General features: G+C 40.8%; 1 protein-coding gene across 2 annotated transcripts in view; it reads right to left on the reverse strand.

Moving 5' to 3' along the window:
• Nucleotides 1–19,253, reverse strand: part of LDLRAD4 (low density lipoprotein receptor class A domain containing 4) — a 293,179-nt gene that overhangs the window by 170,683 nt on the left and 103,243 nt on the right. For both annotated transcript variants that reach the window (XM_068395926.1, XM_068395927.1), the window contains exon 2: nt 16,258–16,716. In XM_068395926.1, coding sequence (XP_068252027.1) covers nt 16,258–16,297 — 40 coding nt within the window. In that variant the 5' untranslated portion in view covers nt 16,298–16,716. The remainder of the gene's footprint in view (nt 1–16,257; nt 16,717–19,253) is intronic.

The following is a 19,253-nucleotide window of genomic DNA, read 5'->3' on the forward strand; positions in this document are numbered from 1 at the left end:
AGCTTTAGATAGATTGCTTGAATCGCATATGACAGGCCACAAAATAAACACTTTGGCTACCAATAGGGTCTGTAGTGAATTCTCAATGGATGGGAACAACATAAACTGAAAAGTAAACTGCAGGCTGAACTGCTTCATCGGGTTTTTAGCACAACTTAATTTGAGCTTAGGTAGGAGAGTCAGCCCTTCTGGCTATACCCAGAGGGAGAAAACGTGAAGGGAAAATTCGTCACAAAGTGAAATGGCTGAAACTTTAACTCAGGCAGCTCAAAGAAAATAAGGGTATGTGTCCTGAATGGCAAAGGCTAAAATTACAAAGTTGTGGTTTTCTGTAGACATGGCAGGTTAATCAAGGCAAGCTCTATAAAGAGACAAGTTATCTTTTAATTGATCAACAGATACAAGTGGAAAAAAACACATAACGTTTGGAGCATGCAGACCTGAAGAAGGGGTTGCAACGCATACAGCTTGTCTATTTTCTTCAACTAAATCAGATCGTCTAAGAAAAGAAACTACCACCCCCTATAATCTCTGCCATGCAGAAATTAGTAATATAGGGATGTATAGCTCAATATCAAGTATTTCACAGCAAACAGAACAGCTCTTCTCAGTAACGAGAGTACCCATGAGATCATCAGAGATACAATGTCTTCCAATGTCAGCATAAGTCATTATGGGGAAACTGAATCTCCAAATACCTAACCATAAACTCCAGCAGAATAAATCTAAGCATAAACATTACATTTGACACACTATGCAGCCATGCTACTGCTAATATCAATATCTGAACTCTAAATCATATGTAATTTACTCTTCATGACACCTACAACTGTAGGTCAGGAGCAGATGCAGAACAGTTAAGAAAGTAGTCATTCCAAATTTCAACTACATTGTCACAGGAAGTAAAATCCAGAGTCATCTTTTTTCCCAGGGAAATCACCCTGAGACAAAGCAACTAAGTCTTATTACTACTGAGAACAGAAAAACAAAGCTATGATGTCATATCTGCAGTCTGATAATCATCATAGCTTTTCCGATCAGCTTTATTTTAGCCTTTATTCCTTCAATTTTTATTCTTTTTAGTATCTTATTCTAATATAAAACTATTTGCTATTTTAAGGATGCAGTTTCAGTTCTCCTTTATCCTTCCTAATATACAAACTCTAAAACTAAACTTAACTATTACCTGTTTAGAATATAGAAATCTAACGACAGATCTTATAACCCCTGTAACTTTTGTGGAGTCTACTCCTGTTGTAAAACTTGATAGAAATAAAAAACCAAACAGTGTTAACTTCCAACAAAGCTGCAGAACAAACTGAAAGTAACGGAGAGGGTTATTGTCTCACTTCACACTAAACAATTCAGTCATTCATAATCAGCAAAGATAACAGCGGCAGGGAAGAATATCATCACTACATTAGAACACCTGCACAGTGGTGAGAAAACACATACATTTATTTTCATAGTGGACCAGAGCAGTAATGTACCTTGTACTAAAGGCATATCTGATTCTTTCTAACATTAAGAAACTTGAAATACTCCTTTCTAAATTAACTGGACATACTATTTAATTTTGTCTCTTCTGGTAGATGCATTTAGCAAAGCCAAGTGTTCTTAACAACTGTTCAAGTGTTGTTAAAATAGGATCTCTTATACCATTTGTACAAAGACTACCTTCTTCTTTATTTAATTTCTAATTTACAAAAAATAATCTTGAAAGATTTAAGCATGCCTGCTGCAGCAGGGTACACAAATATTCTACACATTATTCTCACAGTTTAAATTGCACTTTTTAAACTCTTTTAACAGTCATAAGATATTGACAATACTACATAATACTAATCAATAAAAGAATTTTTAAGGTTATTTTGAAATGCCTTTGTTAAATGATTTCTACTTTTATATCTCTAGGATTACTGCTCTACTAAATTTAACGATTCATTATTACCACAGAGGTAAAAAGAACATGTGAGGTTAACAGCTATGGCTACTAGCTGTAACCTAACCAGAGTTACACTATATAATTCATCTATTTTCTTCAAGAATAAAATTCAGAGAAAGATAATTACTACTAGCATCTCTATAAAAAAGTACAGAAAGCCTGGGGGCAAACACGTGGGATAATAGCAAAGACAAGAGGAAGGAAAATGGGAGTGCACCAAGAGTTTATTTATAAATATCTGGGAACTCATTTCTTGGCATAAGGTAATGTCTACACGGTCTCATATTGATCTAACTTTTAGACAGCAGCCCTACATTTAAAAACAGAAAAACTAAGAATCAGCACACTAGACTTATGATACTCTTCTCAAAAATTAGTATAGCTCTTTCCCAGTCGAAACTGTTTCAAGACTGTCAGTTTAAGGATATGATTTCCAGAGTTTTCTAACCCAGTGTTGGCAGAACTTCAGTGTGATTGTAATGACAGCAATCACTGTTTAGAGAATCATGTTAACCACTGTACGCACATCTAATTTTATCTTCAGCTTTACCTTCTGCAACCATCACAAATCAAGCTTTGACATCCTTCTTCCATCTCTCCATGAACACTCTTTCCAGGTGGCAGGCTCAAGCGTGTATTTCCTTCAGGGCAAAATTCTGCAAGTCCACCTCAATTTTAGATATTGTCCCTAGGTCTCACTTCTCTTTCCTTATTTCTCTCATTAACACACCCAGCATCCCATTGCTTCTTCGTTAGCTCACAAGTACTGAAAAGCTGGAAAAAAGCTAATTCACCTTCTCTCGTCTTCTGTTAGCAAGTACTGGCTGCGCTGGTGGCAACAAAGCTGTCCTGTGAGCTGAACCACAGTGCCACAAATGGGGACGACTGGGGGATTGGGTTCATAATCACAATACTGATTGAAAGCCAAATGCTAATATAGCAACAGCCAGTTTCCCTTGCATGAGAATTTTCTCCTTGATGGCTGTCCATGACTGGTTTTAATGCTGTTTTGCTTATGTAGCAGAAGATGGCCCTTAGCAAACTGAAGAATCTTGAATGCTCATTTAAAGATTTTCTGGAGGTGAAGGGCTCATATGCCTGAATACTTCTGGGTTTTGGTATCTTGTTTGTTTGCTTTCCAAACAGACCACTAGTTGTAATATGAAATACAATCTCTCCATGAAACTTGCCTTTTTTTCTTCAGGGAAAGTAAGTTACATAAAGAACAGACCTTTTTGAGGCTCTTCAAAATACATCATAGGACACCATGTAAGTCTGATCCATACACGTATAAAGCAACATAGCAATTAGCCTGCCTGCATTACATTAACGAACATCACATTTTGCATTTAAAGATCCTTGAAAAAGAAGCGAAACTAACATGTACATCTTCATTTGTATTCATCTCACTAAATTTTGTTCCCATAAATTTCAATAATCCTACTCTCTAGTTGGCAATTCAATGATGGATATTTTTTTAAGACCTTAAGTAATATCCCATATCCTTCAAGCAGTCTTGTATCCCCCTCACCCCCTTTTTCCCAATGCACCATTAATACTTGCAGATGAGAAGGGTTGTTTGTGTCACATATTTTATGGGCAGCTATAATTCTTTTTCAGAGAAATTCTTTCCTGCAACGTTGGCATAAAGCAAGCCTCCAGTTTCCACAAGAAATCCTACTGACATGTTCTTCTCCCCACGGCAGCAAGTAAAAAGAATAAAGATACAACAGAGGAAAGAGGAGAAAATAGTGCAGTAGGTGTACTGCTGACTTGGAGATAAAAATATATTAGTACTTGTGGTTATAATCTCATGCTTCATACTGGGTTCAGATTCAGAGGCTGTTAGCTTTAGTTCACAGGTCTGCCAAGCTTTCTAGCTCATTCCACGTAAACATTTAATCTGTGCCTTAGTTGCCTAGCTGTAAATGCAGGACAGCAGTACCTCTTCTCTCTGCTTCTATCTTGCCTTTTTTAGATGTTGAGATTTTAAAAGGGGCTGACTTTCACTGTTTTGACACAGCAGGGTCCTCATCTCAGTTGAAGGTTCCTTGATGCAACTCTGATCACTACGAGCAGGAGTCATACGCCTGAGACAGCATTAACTTGTTTATATCAAAAAGTAGAATAATGTGGTTTTTTAAACAGTAACACACTTGAGAGATTTTACAATAGCCACTAAGTCAATGCTATGTCACTTTTTCCATGCACACACTAGAGAAGGCACTGAATAAAAAACATCTTCAAGAACCATCCTTGTTGCCTTTATTGTTGGAGCTTACCCCTACCCATTTTATTACATAGAAACTGTCCAACAATTTCTGTAAATAGCACTGGTTTGGGCATAAAAGTTATGATCTCTACAGAGAAAAAACAAAGTGTCTTTAGTTCACAGATACCACCTACATCCTGACTTAAGAACAGCGAAGTTTTTCTGAACTTACTCTTGCATTGTTGTGGCAGGTCATGTGTCTCTCCAAATTCTCCCTCTGAGCAACTGGAAGCAGATATTATCTCTAGAGTATTTCTTTTGAGATAAACAAATCAAGTATAATAAAGCTCAGAAAGGGGAAAAAGTGAGACTCATGCACAAACTCCCAATTTTTTCGTTTAAATCAAGGACTGACTGAGTACAAAGGCAGGCTGTGAATCCGTCTTCAGCCAGTATAAATTACTGGTTTGTATAGTCTAAGCCTCCAGGATAAACAGACAATTCTTGAACAATTCATAGCCAAGCAAGTCTTCCAGGCTTTTCTGAAGCCAGTACCTTGTCCTGGGTCCTCCTCCCACCCTCTCAGCATATGTACACCTACAACATACAGGCACGCAGCGCTGCCAGTAAACAAATGGCATTGAATGAAGCCATTTTACCCACAAACAACAGGAACGAGCTTATCCTCAGAGGCATGGATTGAAGATGCTGCTTAGATGCTGGCTGTACAGTAGGATTCTTTTTGGGTGTTTTCATCATGAAAAAATCCTCATTGTTAACTCCCCACTCCTCAAACAAAGCTTCCTGTATTCTTGCCCTTAAATCAGAAGGGAGTAACTTTCCAGTGAAGAAAGCAAGAAAGCTGAGGACACAAAGATCCCACAATAGGACAGAAAATTTTAAAAAATAAAATCAAAACCCACAATTTATGAAAGACATACTGCTCAATCTGTTCTTTGCTGTTAACAGATTGTTAATCCTGGCACAAGAGAGTATGGAAACGGACCCGTGAAGAGCAGGGAGAGTGCCCCCGCTTGACACCTGCACACAGATACATCTGCTTAAACCCCTGGGAAACACATCTTGACGGTTTTCACAGACAGCTTAGGGATTCAGCTGCCCAAACTACTGGGTAAGTTTTATAGTCAAATTATAGTGGGGTGACTACAGGAAAGGATACAGAGGAATTTTGGTTTGATATCAAAACCCAAGTGTCTGGGCTCCAGATACTGTTCAAAGCCCACCTGTTCGAAGCCCCCTTGGTTCAGAAACCAGCAGTTTCCCAGCCCGACACCAGCACAGCTTTGGACAAGAGGGATGTCAGAAAGTAGCAATGTTATTACAGATGTATCAGAGTATTGCATCATATTCTCTTCCAGGGAAAAGAGTATCTTTGGGTGTTTGTAAGAGGCTGGCGGGGCTTGAAGGCTACACCCTATTAGCAAGTAATGATCCCACTAGAAACCAAACATTTTGCTTATTCACTGTTGCTGAGGGCTGAATAGAAATTACAGTGGGTGGGAGCACCCCTCTAGAAAGGGTTTGGAGCAGGGGTTGGGCACTCCCCGGGGAGAAAACCTGGGAGAGGCGCAGTGTGGGGTGCGTGCTTGGGTGGACCCATGTTGCTCCATAACAAAGTGCTTCTGTGAGGAAAGCCAAGCCCCAGGATGGGAGACGCAGTCGATACATCCACTGGAACGTGCGCATTCGTAGAAAGGCTCAGAGGAAGAACTGTGTCCACCCATAAGAATCTTGCACTGAATAAAAACCAAACCAAACAGCAACAAAAAAAAGGCCTGACAAGTAAATTAATCCCCATGCATCCTGGCCTCTTTTCCTAAAAAGTAAAAGAGTGTAAATATCAGCAAAGTAAATGTAACATTTAACTCTGTATACATGGTATTACTTTCTCCTCGGTAACTTTTAGGCTTTTTCACCACAACATGTATCCTGCAACATCAAGTATTTTCACTTCTTTGTGAAGTTCTCACAAACTGCAAGTTCTGATTTGTAAAGGCATTGCTACAGCATACAACAAAGAAACATAACAGTAATTCAATATGTTTATTTTATGGTAAAAGAAAATTGATATAATATCAAGTCAAATGGCCTGCTTGACATTACAGAAACACCAAGCAGCAAAACATTAGATCAAAACTTCACCTCACGCTATTCACTCAAAACACCACTGCCTGGAGCTGAGCGCATGGGAACATCCTGCATCATTTTTACATGGATAAAATTAGGTTTTGGCTAATATCGCTCATGTTTCCACTCGGCCAGGCTACCTCCTCAGCTTCCAAAAGGGCGCAGTCAAGTGCTTCAGTAGCTTTGCACTGATTTGGGTTTTATGCTTCCTCTTTTAGCATGTTTAATGTGTAACGAAACTCATTTCCAACCTGCCTCACGTTGGTGTGGTGAGGCGAGGCCCTCCTCTTCCTCCTCCTCCTCCTCTTCCTCCCTGCACATGAGTTATGGCATGCCTGATGACACACCTGAATGTCATATCCCATCTCTTCTCTTAAAAAAACAAAATCCAAACAGTAAAAAACCCCCCCAAAAACCTTACCTAATTTATTAGAAAGAATTAACAGAAAACATATACTGGCAATTTAACAATCAGTTTTCATCCCTTTTTATTTTCCAGCTTTTACTTGAGGGACTAAGCATTTGCTTGGTCCATTCAAAAAGTCTGCCTTTTTATTATGCTACTGAAATGTAGCATATTTACAGCTAAATTTATTGTCATACTCAGTCTGGAATTGGCCATTTGGCTGATTAAGTTGTACTATGCAAAGGCACTGTGACATGTACTATTAAGAAATGAGAAACAGCAGATGGGCATTTCCAAAGAACCTTTGAAATGGTAATGCTACAGCTGAATACAATCTACTAAAAATGGTTATCAAAGGTGAGGATCCAGGCTCAACATCCTCCCTGAACATGCTGGAGCATTCTCTCCCATGACCTACAGCAGCCTGGAAAGGGACTTTTTACAAGGGCATGTAGTGATAGGACAAGGGGGAATAGTTTTAAACTGAAAGAGGGTAGGTTTAGACTAGATATAAGGAAGAAATTCTTTACTGTGAGTCTGGTGAGACACTGGAACAGGTTGCCCAGAAAAGTTGTGGATGTATCCTCCCTGACAGTGTTTAAGGCCAGGTTGGATGGGGCTTTGAGCAACCTGGTCTAGTGGAAGGCGCCCCTGCCCACGGCAGGGGGTTGGAACTAGATGATCTTTAAGGTCCCTTCCAACCCAAACCATTCTATGGTTCTATAATGATGACTTTGGGAAGGAGAAGTTTGCCATTTTCAGCAATACACTATTTCATAAAATAATTTTAGTAATAGCATTGGCCATGATACTTCTCTAAATTTGAACCCTCTTTCACCCTGGCCTGCACAATCCATAGCCTTTCATTTGGGTTCTGGACTAACTGTCATAAGAACAAGTGGACCACGCACATATAGCCAAGGCTACATCTAGACTGAAAATTCAAGACTTTTAAATTGAATTTAAATTAACTCAATGAAAATTAATGAGAATTTAATTTAAAGTTAAAGCTCAAAAAAAATCCTTCCAGATCAGAGTAATAATTTTAGGATGGAGCTTGATATGAATGGTGTTACGTGATGCAGTAGCCTGCAATATCGGGACTGAATGCCAGGTCTGTGGAGGATCCTTTTCTGAGCCCAGTGTCTCTCAAGGTGTTTCACAGGACAACACACCACTCCATTTCCTCTAGAGTCCCCTTTGCTTCTTTTCTGCCTTTCTCTGCCTCCACATTCACTTAGCTCCAGGTGGCTTCACACAGCAAGGCCATCTTCTGGAAGCGACCACCACCCAAATTCTCCCACTCTCCCCCTTAGTAAGTAGACAAGTATATAGTACTTCATCAAATCAAACAAACAAGCAGGACTTCTACACCAGTTAAATAAAAAATTGAAAGGAGAAGCATTTAAAATATGAAATCCTTGGCCTGTGTAAAATGTCCCTCTATTTGCATAAGGACTGCCACAGTTCAATTAGCAAAGGCAGTACCTGTCCAGTTACAGATTGAACAGTCCTTCAATCAGACGTTTGCAGAGAACTATCTGTTTTCTTGAGGTGAAAGGAAAGAAAGAAGAAAACACAACATTTCACCTACACAAACTTTGTCATCAACACTTAAAAGCCGACCTCCCGGATTTGAAGAGCAACCTAAAGCAGAAAGCACTGCTGTTCCAATCACTGATCTTAAGGACAACAGGAAAACTAGGTTGTGACCAAAAGTTATTGCTCTCACATGGCACCTCTGCTCGTGAATTGATTTTCACAGTTTCTCACTCTCCTCTAACTCTATTAAAGCATTTAACCCTGAAGAGGAGACTTCCAAGCTATGCATTACTATACTTAAAACAGTTTCAACAAATGCTACTTACTGAGTGTAACATATTTAGACAGCAGACTCTTAGAGACTGAGGTTATATCTTCTTCCATGTATTTCTGCTGCGAATACTATCTGTACTCCAAAAATTGCACACTCAAAATATCTAAGGGAATACAATGGAATGTGATCTGTTACTGTGTGCTGAGTAAGGGGCATTGCAAAAAGGAATCTGTTTCTCCCAAGAACTAAGAGACAGCAAGGGTTGTCCGTGAGTGACATAGTAACCTTGAGAATTCATGAAACAAGAATACATTTGTTAAGAAAATAGCAGAGAATTTAGGAAGACCGGACCAGCTTCACGAGGCAGATGAAAACAAACTGAAACAGAGGGGGATGAGAATGTTCTGCTGCATATTCCAGTTGTATTTTTTAAATGAAATGTTTATCTGTAATTGAAAATCATGCAAATAATGACAGCAGCAATGTGGGAGACCTGTGTTAATGTATAAATGAGCTTTCAACTGCTTTTAATATTAATTACATTATATACTTATTAGAAGACACTTCCAACCTGGTTTGCTGTTTTACATTGAGCCTCCATCATAATTCCAAGGAAGAAGGCTACCTTCAGCAGCAGATACACCAGTTACATATTTGATGGTAAGTAAATCGCACTGTTTTATTCATAATAAAGAAAACAACCTCAAAGAGTGGTTGCTTTGACTTTGCCCTATTTTTGATTATTCTTAACAATTACCTTTTAAATATGTTTACTATCTAAGAGTGGTAAAAGCTTTTCTTAAAATACTTGCATACTGTGAACCAGAAGAATGGATGCAGTATTTCTGTAACATTAAAATATTTCTGTACAAGTTGCACAGACATAGAAACATATGTCACACCCCCCAAAAATAAGATGTTTAAAGAAGGCGGCCAGGCTAGAAGGAATGCAATGGAGCAATATTCCAGCAAAAAGAGAGTTAAGACTTAAAACACATAAGACTCTTAATCTGTCCTTTAACAATTATTTCAAGAGCTCAACAGAATCTACTTAAACACTGAGAAGATAGAGTAGTGCAGGTGGGTTACTAACTTTAAAAATGTACATTTATTGTCCAGGGAACCAGCAATAATAGAATCACAAAAAAAGTAAGGCCGGAAGTGCTCTCATAAAGTCCATTCCCCCGCCCCCAGGCAAGATCAACTATACATAAACCATTCCTGACAGACATTTGTCTAACGTGTTCTTAAAAACCTTCAGTGACGGAGACTTTGCAACCTCCCCAGGCAATCGGCTGCAGTTCTTAACTATCCTTACCATTAGAAAGATTTTCCTAATGTCTGACCTCAATCTCCCCACCACAGTAAGCTTGTCTCTTACTTTGTGCTCTATCCCCAGCAGAACCGGAAAACAGTTCCTACTACCTATAATTTCCATATACTTTTAAACGGTTATCCCTCACTCTTCCAGTCTCTAAACAAACAATGGCCAATCAAGTCATATGCAATCTGCTGAAGCAATTTATTTGGTCTCCCCTATAATCCCCTCAAGGAGCCTCCCTGTTCTGGAATTACCACCCCCAGGCCAGAGACATCTTCACCCAAAATGCCAGCAGTTAAGCAAAACAAGACGCGGGGAGAGAAGATAACCTGAGTGGCAGGCTCTCAGCTTGCCTTTCTGCAAAGAAAGGTCCCACACAAACCAGCAGCAGAAGTCACTGTGGAAGAGATGTGGGGAAAGGTACTCACCCCAGAGAAGGGCAGACGAGAAGAGGAAGGGTTGAGCCTAGAAAAGAGGGGAAGAGGCTTTTAGACAACCTGGAATTAAGTTGTAGTGAGTTGGTCTGGAAGTGGAGAGGTCTGGAAACATAAGAAGGTGAATGAAAGCAGTGAAAAGCAGGAAAACTACCAGAAGGGTAGGAAATCTGGAGGAGAAGCGAGACCAGATGTACAAACAGGGCGGGGGACAGAGAAGCCTCAGTACAGAGAAAGGCGATTTGGGCACTGACGGGGGAAGAGGCAGTTGAGAGGCTGGGAAAGCATGAAACACAGGACAAGAAATGCAACAGAAGTCCTGAGTGCCAGGGGGATAAGAGCAGAGGTGGGGAGAATGGAGAAGCTCCACCAAGCTGCGTTCCTATGAGCATGAGGATCTCCTAACAGATGAGTTCTGCTAAAGCAGGGCCTGGGGGAGTATCAGCCAAGCTGAGGAGTTGCTCCTTGGTAGTAACTTGGCCTCTCTGGATATGGCCCAAGGTCAAGCTTTGATGAAAATTACCTTGAGACATAAGGCTGCAAGGGATTATGGAAAGATTTGAGGGTGCCATCACTTCCACAGGGAAAGGTGTGAGGGAGAAGATATGATGCCATGACAGAATTGGATCAGAAGGTGACAGGAAAAGTCAGTGGTAGACTGAAGGGCAGGGGTCCACTGCACAGAGCAACCTCTTACTATTTATTCTGGTCTCCATAGTGCCAGAGATAATAATCCCTCTAGCAGTGCTGATGGTCACAGAGCAGGAATGCCTCTGAGTCAGTCTAGGTCTGACAGAGCTGGTGCTGAGATGGAGCTAACAAAATCCTGGTGGACCTAAACTGACCTTGCAAGATCAGGAGGCTTCATACGCTGATTCCTAATCCATCCCATGGTGTTCCCCTTATCCTTTCATCATCCTGGATGTCCCTGTGCCACATGCTCCCCAATGATGAAGAGCTGATTTCAGAATCACACTGTTCGCCTAAACCAGCATTCAAAACACACACTGGTGACAAAAGTAGCTAATTTAAAAAATAGACCTTGGCTCTCCAGGATCCCCACCACTGTTACCCTAGCACGGGCACAGCACTGAGTGGCCAAGGCAGAAGGTGTAGTACTTCATGGCAGCTAAGAAGTATGCAAGTGAGGTGGTCCTTCTGATCATCACATCAAAGCACAGCTGTATCATGGCCAGATCTTGGCATGTAGCTCAGTGCATCAGACACATACCCCGGCACAAATCCCCACTGCTTCATGGGAACCTAGGTAAAACATCTTCAGAAAGTTTGAGAATTACTGCTCTGGTCTGAAAAAGACCATTTTTTCAATTCTCAAGGGTCATGTTGTCTATAACTCTGGCCTTTCCTTTTGCTCTTCTCTGGATGCTTCCAATGGGCCTGAAGAGCAGTGCTCAGAGCAGAAATAGTACACCAGCCACACAAATGCTAAGTAGGGTGGAAAAATTATTTTGCAGACTCCTGTTCATATATTCTAGCATAACATTTATGCCATAGTATTGTTGATTCATAACCATTTTCTGAACTCTTGCAACTGCCCATCTGTTTTCTGCAGACCTGCTGCCTCACCAGTTATTCTACATTTTGATTTGCACAGCTGATGATTCCTGCCCAACCATAATTTAGAACTTGTCCTTGATGAACTGCATCATACTTATTTTAGATCAGTTCTCCAACATACCACATTAATTTTGAATTCTAATCCTGTGCTCAGAGGGTTTACATCCTCTCCCTGGTTGGTATCATCTGGAAACTTTGCATGCAGATTCTATCATCTAAAAGTCATTAATTAAAATACTGAATATTTTCAGGCAATCCAGGGCAGAATCCCACTTGACATGTCCTTCTAGTTTGACTATGAATCACCAGTAATTATTCCAAGAACAGCTTTCCAGCCAACTGTGTACCCACCTTGTAGCCCATATTGCCAACTTGTTTATGAAAGGGTGAAAAGCCTTCCAAAAATCAAGATATACTGTTTCTCTACTTACAGGGAAATTAGGCTCCACTGACAAGGTACCTTCTGTAAAAAAAACATGCAAATTCATTTATCATATTATTATCTACAGGCTATTTATTAAAAAAAAAAAAAAAAATCAGTCAATACTTGAGTCAAACATTTTCCCCCAAGAACTTAAGAGAAGCTATCTACTCCAAAGGCCAAAAGAGGGACCCGTGAAAGTTTACATGTACGTGCAGTGTTTGCTCTTTCACATCTTTTTTGAACCTAGACTGTTCTCCAAATGTTCTCCAGTGTAACCACTAACTGCTCAGACATTGCTTCAGCTATTTCACCCTATGTTGCAGAGATAAATTAATAAGCTCCAGCTTGTTCTAAAATACCTACTATCGTATCTCATTTGTTTACAATCAGTTCTGTTCCTGCAGTAGTTGGAATTCTTACCCTTTTCAAGGTAGCAGTCCTTTTCTTGCCACCTGATTACAGGTCACCCTTTTTTGGCAAAGAATGATGCAAAAAATGTCATGAACTACTTGGTCCTCTCTGTGCTATCGGATCATGAGTTTTGTCATTCCTTCTCAACCAGTAGTCCGGAAACTCAGTCTTCCTCTTATTACTACTGAGAACATAGCATGTGTCCTTGTTACCGTGTCCTTTATCAGTTGTACTTTGTTTTGCGCCTTAGCCTACCTGATTTGGCCCTTGCATTCTTCTACTGTTCGTTTATACTCATCTCTAGTAACGTATCTACTTTCCACTTTCTGTATGAGTCCTCAATTTTCAGATCATGCAATTTTGTCTCTTCTTACACTTTTTTTATTGTGACACCTTTTATTTGTGCTTTTATTATTCTTTATTGTGACTGGAAAATAAAAAGTTAGTTTCTTTAGAAATTGCCAGCCTTCCTGAATTTCTTAGATTTGTTTCCCAAGAAATGTTACCTATCAGTTCTATGAGCTAAATGCAATCTATGGTCTTGCATACTATTGCTTTTATTCTCAAGTTCTCTCTTCTCATCTTCTGAAGAATGATAAGCTCGCTCTCTCATGACTGCTATCACTCAAATTGCCTTTTACCACCATAGGCTCAGCCATCTCTTTCCTAATGAAGCCTAGGAGCACTTCCCTTTCATTGCCTTTTCTACATTTGCTAATCCTGAACTTTTTACACTTGCATGATCTACAGAAATTAGTATTTAGCCAGTAAAGTGAAAAAGCTCTATCCATAAGCTTGTTTGGTAATATATGATGAAGTGATTGGATGAGCCCATCTCTTGGAACAAGAACCATCTGCAAAGAAGCACAGCTTTGGCATCCATGCCAGTAAAATGAGCATACAGACAGGATCAAAATATCTCCTAGCCTTAACTGTAAGCCTTTCCAGGTCACAGCGATTAGCAGAGTGGAAAGGAGGTTTATGAAATACTCCAAAGGTGGCTACACAGAGGCATCATCCTCCCAGGCTTCTTTTGCCAGCACTCTGTTCAGTTCTAAATTCAAATGATTACTCCGATTGTTGCAATAGCTGCAATCACTTAGCAAGGCTAGATTCAGTGTTGACACTGCACAGGTTTCAGACATCAAAGCTTTTTCTGTACAAATTAGCTCCCTTCTGCATGCGGTCATGCCCCCTCTGCTGCTAGCAGCTACTGTTTTCTCCTACAGCTAAACCAGCAATCCAACAAAACAAATGGAGCAGTATGGCAAGGATCAGAGGAGCAACCACATGCACCTGCCATTACACTTTTATTGCAACTCTTAGATTAGCATAACATCGTCCAATGAATTTCTCTTAAGAAATACACACCTACTCACTGTTTACTGATGAATGCATTACATAAATCTAACAAGGAAATAGAAAGATCTCCAAAAAGCAAATATGGGTATCAATTTGATACAAGTTGGAAGAAACAGAAGTCCTTGCCTTCTCCTCATATAAAGCAATGATATTTCAACCTGTTTCCTTTACAAGTCTCCTGCCCGTTTCCTTCACAAGTCTCCTGAACGTATGGTGCAACTTAACTCAATGTTTAGTAATTCTTTAGTACAGCTAGCAAGATCTGAAAATGTTTAACATCTTTACCTGAGGGCAACTCCAAAATAATATAAGAATTCCTCATGAAAGATCCAGCAACCTTCATGCTGTTAAAGTCTCCAGAATAGGTCTGAATCTGCTAGGTTGTCACCACAACATGCCTGTTGTCCTGGGCCTCCAGGAACCTCAGTTTCACCTCCCTGAACTTTGTGCAGCGCTATTTGCCCAGTCTCTTCCACCCAGCAGCAGTCACAAGGTTACCAGCTTTCTGACACCCTGCTGCCCAAGCACCCTGATTACAGTGTCAATGACCTGTACCTTCTGGGAGCTAAGGGATAGCAGATGCTGTGGCAGAAGAGTGTAAAACTGGAAAGAAAATAATATAATATTGCAAGGGTACTAAAGGTAATAAGGTTTTCAGCAAAGGAGAAAGCCGCAGAGGCAGGGCAGGTAAGGAAGAGAACAGATATCCACACAGTAGGAATTTTGGTGGAGAGCAAAGGAGAGGCAAAAACTCCTAGGAACAAGCTGAGGGCTGGTAGAAAGCATCGAGGAGGAAGATGCACAAACAGGACAAGAACGGCAGTGGGGAGCTGTAGGAGTGTGCTGCCAGCAAGGCGGAGGCAGGGGGGTGCTGCGGTGGTCCCAGACTTCACATCTCCCATCAGCGCTGGAGCACATGTGGAGAAAAGCTTCCCGTTTCCTCTCCTTCAAGACACGTTTCGCCGACACGCACAGAAACCGTGTTGTAAATCAAAGCAACGCGAGGCAACGAAGACAGTTCAGAACTGCCCCGCCGCTCCAAACCGACGTGCTGGTGTGGAGAGCCGGACACAGAGCTACCATCCCACTGCAGCCAGAAGGGTGGGACCAGCCTCTGAGGGTGGATCTGCTTTGGGAAAGGACAAAGTGGGAGCTGGCCCACAAGGAAATGAACAATTTTGCGTTCCTTCCTGGGACGAGCTCCCAGAAAAGCAAGCAGCCCAGGGTAAAGCAGCCTGAGACAGAAAATGATCTTCCCATGCATACAACCCACAATCCAGTAAACTTCTTCTAAAGGCAAAAATTTTAAATTGGAAAAATAAATGTCTTGCACATCACTAACTTTCACTGTAGTACTAACCCATTATCTAGACTACTAAAGCAAGAGACGTATCCAGTTTACTTTCTACCCATTTCTCGCAGGGTCTCAGCTGGATGGCAGATGTGGAAAACAAAACAGCAGGATCTTCTGATCCCCGTTTCCTTCTCCCACCTCTCAACTCAGAAACCAGCCCAGACAGGGAAAGCACCGAATGAACTCCAGCAGACTTTACACTAGAGGGAGCTTTCCTCAGAGAGACTCACCACCTTGGCATCCTCTTTCTCATTACACTATTTTCAACATATCTACAGGGAAAGACATTGGATTCAGGTGAAACAGTTACCATTTAAACCCTCCAGTTTTGCCAGTTCAAGAATTGCAGCATGTTCAAGCATTGCAGTGGAAGGGAAAACAAGGAGAAGGTACCTGGCAAGTTCTGCCCAGAGATGTGCTCTGGCTGATGAGATAAAGCTCAACACTGACATGTTTCTGAGAAGCCTCCTGATACGAGGCTATCCTGCGTCCTTGCCAAACTCCCGTGTTGAACACAAGAGCAACTCAACAGACTAGATTTTATACTGACCCAGAAGGCCACTCATTGTTAAGCTGTTAATGAGTACTTTATCGAGGAAAGCTGAGATACACCTTCCCTAAGGCTTGTGGCCATCCATTTCAGAGGGCCTGAAATATGGGTAACTGTGTTACGTTACTCACTGTTTATACAAGTGTTGAACTGTTCCTCAAGTGAACTGTTTTAAATTATTATTTGAACTGAAAGTACTACAAGGCGCTAACGACAGCCAGGACCTATTCAATTTATTTTCTAAACTCCAGTAACTGTCCCAAGACTATGAGCTGAACTAGAATGGATGTCCTTACCTGTGAAAGCATTTGTGGCCTGAAAACCAGCTTCCTGCATACTGCTCTCCCAGCGAAGCTTGAGATTCCCGTCTTAACCTGTCCTTACTGGAGACAACTGCTGAGCTTGGAGCTGTCAAGTCACTTCCATCTTAGCTCGTCAGAGTCCATTTCTTTTTCCATTCCCGTATTTGGCACCATCCAGTTCCCACCTGATCACAGGTCTTTCGATCCGTAGGTAAAGGGGATCTGCACTGAACCAAAGTAGGAAGCGTTGGACAGTCCCATCAACCAGCCAGCCAGAGGATTTGGGCCATGATGAATGTGGAAATGAAGCAAATCGCCTGCCAAGACTTTATTTCCCTTTTACAATTAAGTTCTAATCCTCTGTTCATCCAGCACCATTTTTTCAGGTCTCGGCCAATGCTGATGTTCAATTGCCTCTCCTCGCTTGTGTTCCTCTTCCCTCAGGCACGCTCACTGAGAAATTAAAAAAGAAGAAATTACGTTTCCTGATAACCTGTAGCAACACTAAAATTAACAGACTCCAGGGAACAAAAAAACAAAACACATTATCAGGGATTGATTGTACACATTAAAGGAGATCTTCAGAAGGCAAATATTGCGATTTTGCTAAGATGCAAAGTGTGACTACACAGCTCTTTGAAGTGCAAAGAGGAACAGTGCTGAGGGTGTCATGCGCATCTCTGAGAACATGATATGATTTACATTTCAAAAGCCATATTTAGCAGAGATGGGGGCAGCAATACAATAATAAAATTACAGTTAAAAGGGAAAAGGAAAAATACTCGAGGCTCTCAAGTCTAGTCTATTCAAAACCACAGTGAGATTATTAGCGTTTCATATAGCTGCTTCCCTTCTTTTCCGGAGCAGGAAAAGAGAGCACTGTCTGCCGACACTATATAAGCCGTTCTAACAGTCTTCTGAGGTTAAAAACCTTCATATGTCTTGCTGTCGATTATCTATTTAAAATCTCAATTGTAACACAGATGACGCAATTCGGATGTCTTTAGACATTCGGTAAGGTTAAAAACACCCACGGGCTATACAAGAGAAAGGTGGTTAAGTTTTTCATGATACTATTACTTCTGCATAGCATGGATATCTGCAGCTCACTGAAAACTAGAGTTGCTGCACATCCAGCTTTTAAAAACCAGGATACATTTACATTTATCGGGTGAAGGTGAACAGCAGACAGGTACATGTTTAGGGAGAAGATTAGTTTAGAAAACAAGAAAGAAAGAAAAGACTTGGAGGAGAACCCACTCACTCCCCAGCCATCCTGTTCCTTCATATAATAACGCTTGGCTTGCTGTCTCCTTATTCAGTGGCACAGGCAGGTTGAAACCACGTCTGTGATGATCTTATCTACTAATGGATTTTAGCCAATGAGTCTAGCCAGGGCTTGGAGTACTGGATAGAACCCAAGGTCCATCTTCTGGAGCAGCCCATACCAGAGGCTGCCAGTGTCACTGTCAGTCCCAGCACCTGCTGCTTTGCAGAACGGTGCAAGGCTCAGTGGACAGGTGTGAATAACCCACCACGTGCTCTCCAGCCCCACTTCCCCCTTTTCCCTGACCTGCAAGATCTAGAGACTAGCTTAAACCCTGAAGCTAAGGCTGAACATCCGATATGGTCCAAAACTGCGGAGAACATTCTCACGCTCCTTGAGGCACCTTCTGCTCTGCAGGCACCGCCACGCACACCGCCAGCCAGCCCTCGAGGGCTTCATTAGGGCCCTTCCTTGAGGGACAAAAACGATCTCTTCTCAGGTGTGCCACTGAAACCAAGTGAGCCTGACACCTGGTGAATGTAGTTTTCCTTGGAACACACCGAATTAAAGCTAGCTGCTAACAAAGATGAATTTTCCATCTTCATGATGTTGCTGCTTTTTTCCCCCAATTTTGTTAAGCCAGTATTACTGAAAAACACACATTTTTGTCTCAAAACACAGCATGAGACTGACTGCTTAGTTACTTGTGCTCAAATCCAGTAATTTGCATTCAAATCAAGTAAGGTTACAGAACGGATTTAAGATGTTTTACCCATTTCTTACCCAAACATCTCAACTTAAGAAAAAAAAAATCTAAAACACCACCTTTACATACAGTATCTTCTATCAGAAAAAGCTGCATTAAAAATTTTAGAATGGAGTTTAAAATGCTATTATTCCTAAATGTCAGGTCCTCAAGATGCTTTTTCAGCCCTTTGACATGTTCTATACAACAAATAATCATTTCATATGAGGTTATTTTATTCTAAAATACACACAACTGAGCAAGTATAATATACATACATCACAGCACATATTTCTTTTGGCTCTTAACGTTGTGGTAACTATTCTACAATGACTATAGATGGATGCTGCACTCATTTCCCAATCTTTTTCTCTGGAGGCCTGAGTTTCTTCTGTATTTTTAAGAGCATGTCCATATTTGCATTCACATTTTCAGTGTCGTAACTTTTGATTTTGGTTTATAAATCCACAATTTAGATGCCTTCTATTTTCAGCATTTTAATTTCTCTCCCCATCTTAGAGATGCTCAAGAGATGTACACTTATACCTTAGCATCCAGGGAAATTCTCTTATTGTTACATCTTTGTGCTAGATATAATACGCTTCTAATTCTTAAAAGAGTAAAATATTTCTACTTTCTTGAAAATTAAGCTTTTATTAAAAGAAGAATTATTTTCCACTTCTTCAACATTTCTGCTGAACTAGTTAAGAACCCAACAGTGCTGAAGAAACTCTACAACGCAGACACTTTCAGCAACCACTGCTTCTTCAGGTAGAAAGATGTAATTTTAACAACATTACAGGACACTGAAACACTCACAGAGTGCATTCCAACCTTAAAATTTAAAAAGTAGTGCACTGCATCAGGTTTAAGTCCTCCCTTAAGGACTCAAGTGAAAGAAGATACTGATATCTCTTGATTGCCCTAAGCGAGCATTTCCTATCACTGCAAAAGCACTCTTCTCCCTTGGCAGACAAC

The sequence above is a fragment of the Nyctibius grandis genome, chromosome 3, assembly GCF_013368605.1.
Source record: "Nyctibius grandis isolate bNycGra1 chromosome 3, bNycGra1.pri, whole genome shotgun sequence".
Classification (NCBI taxonomy): Eukaryota; Metazoa; Chordata; class Aves; order Nyctibiiformes; family Nyctibiidae; genus Nyctibius; species Nyctibius grandis.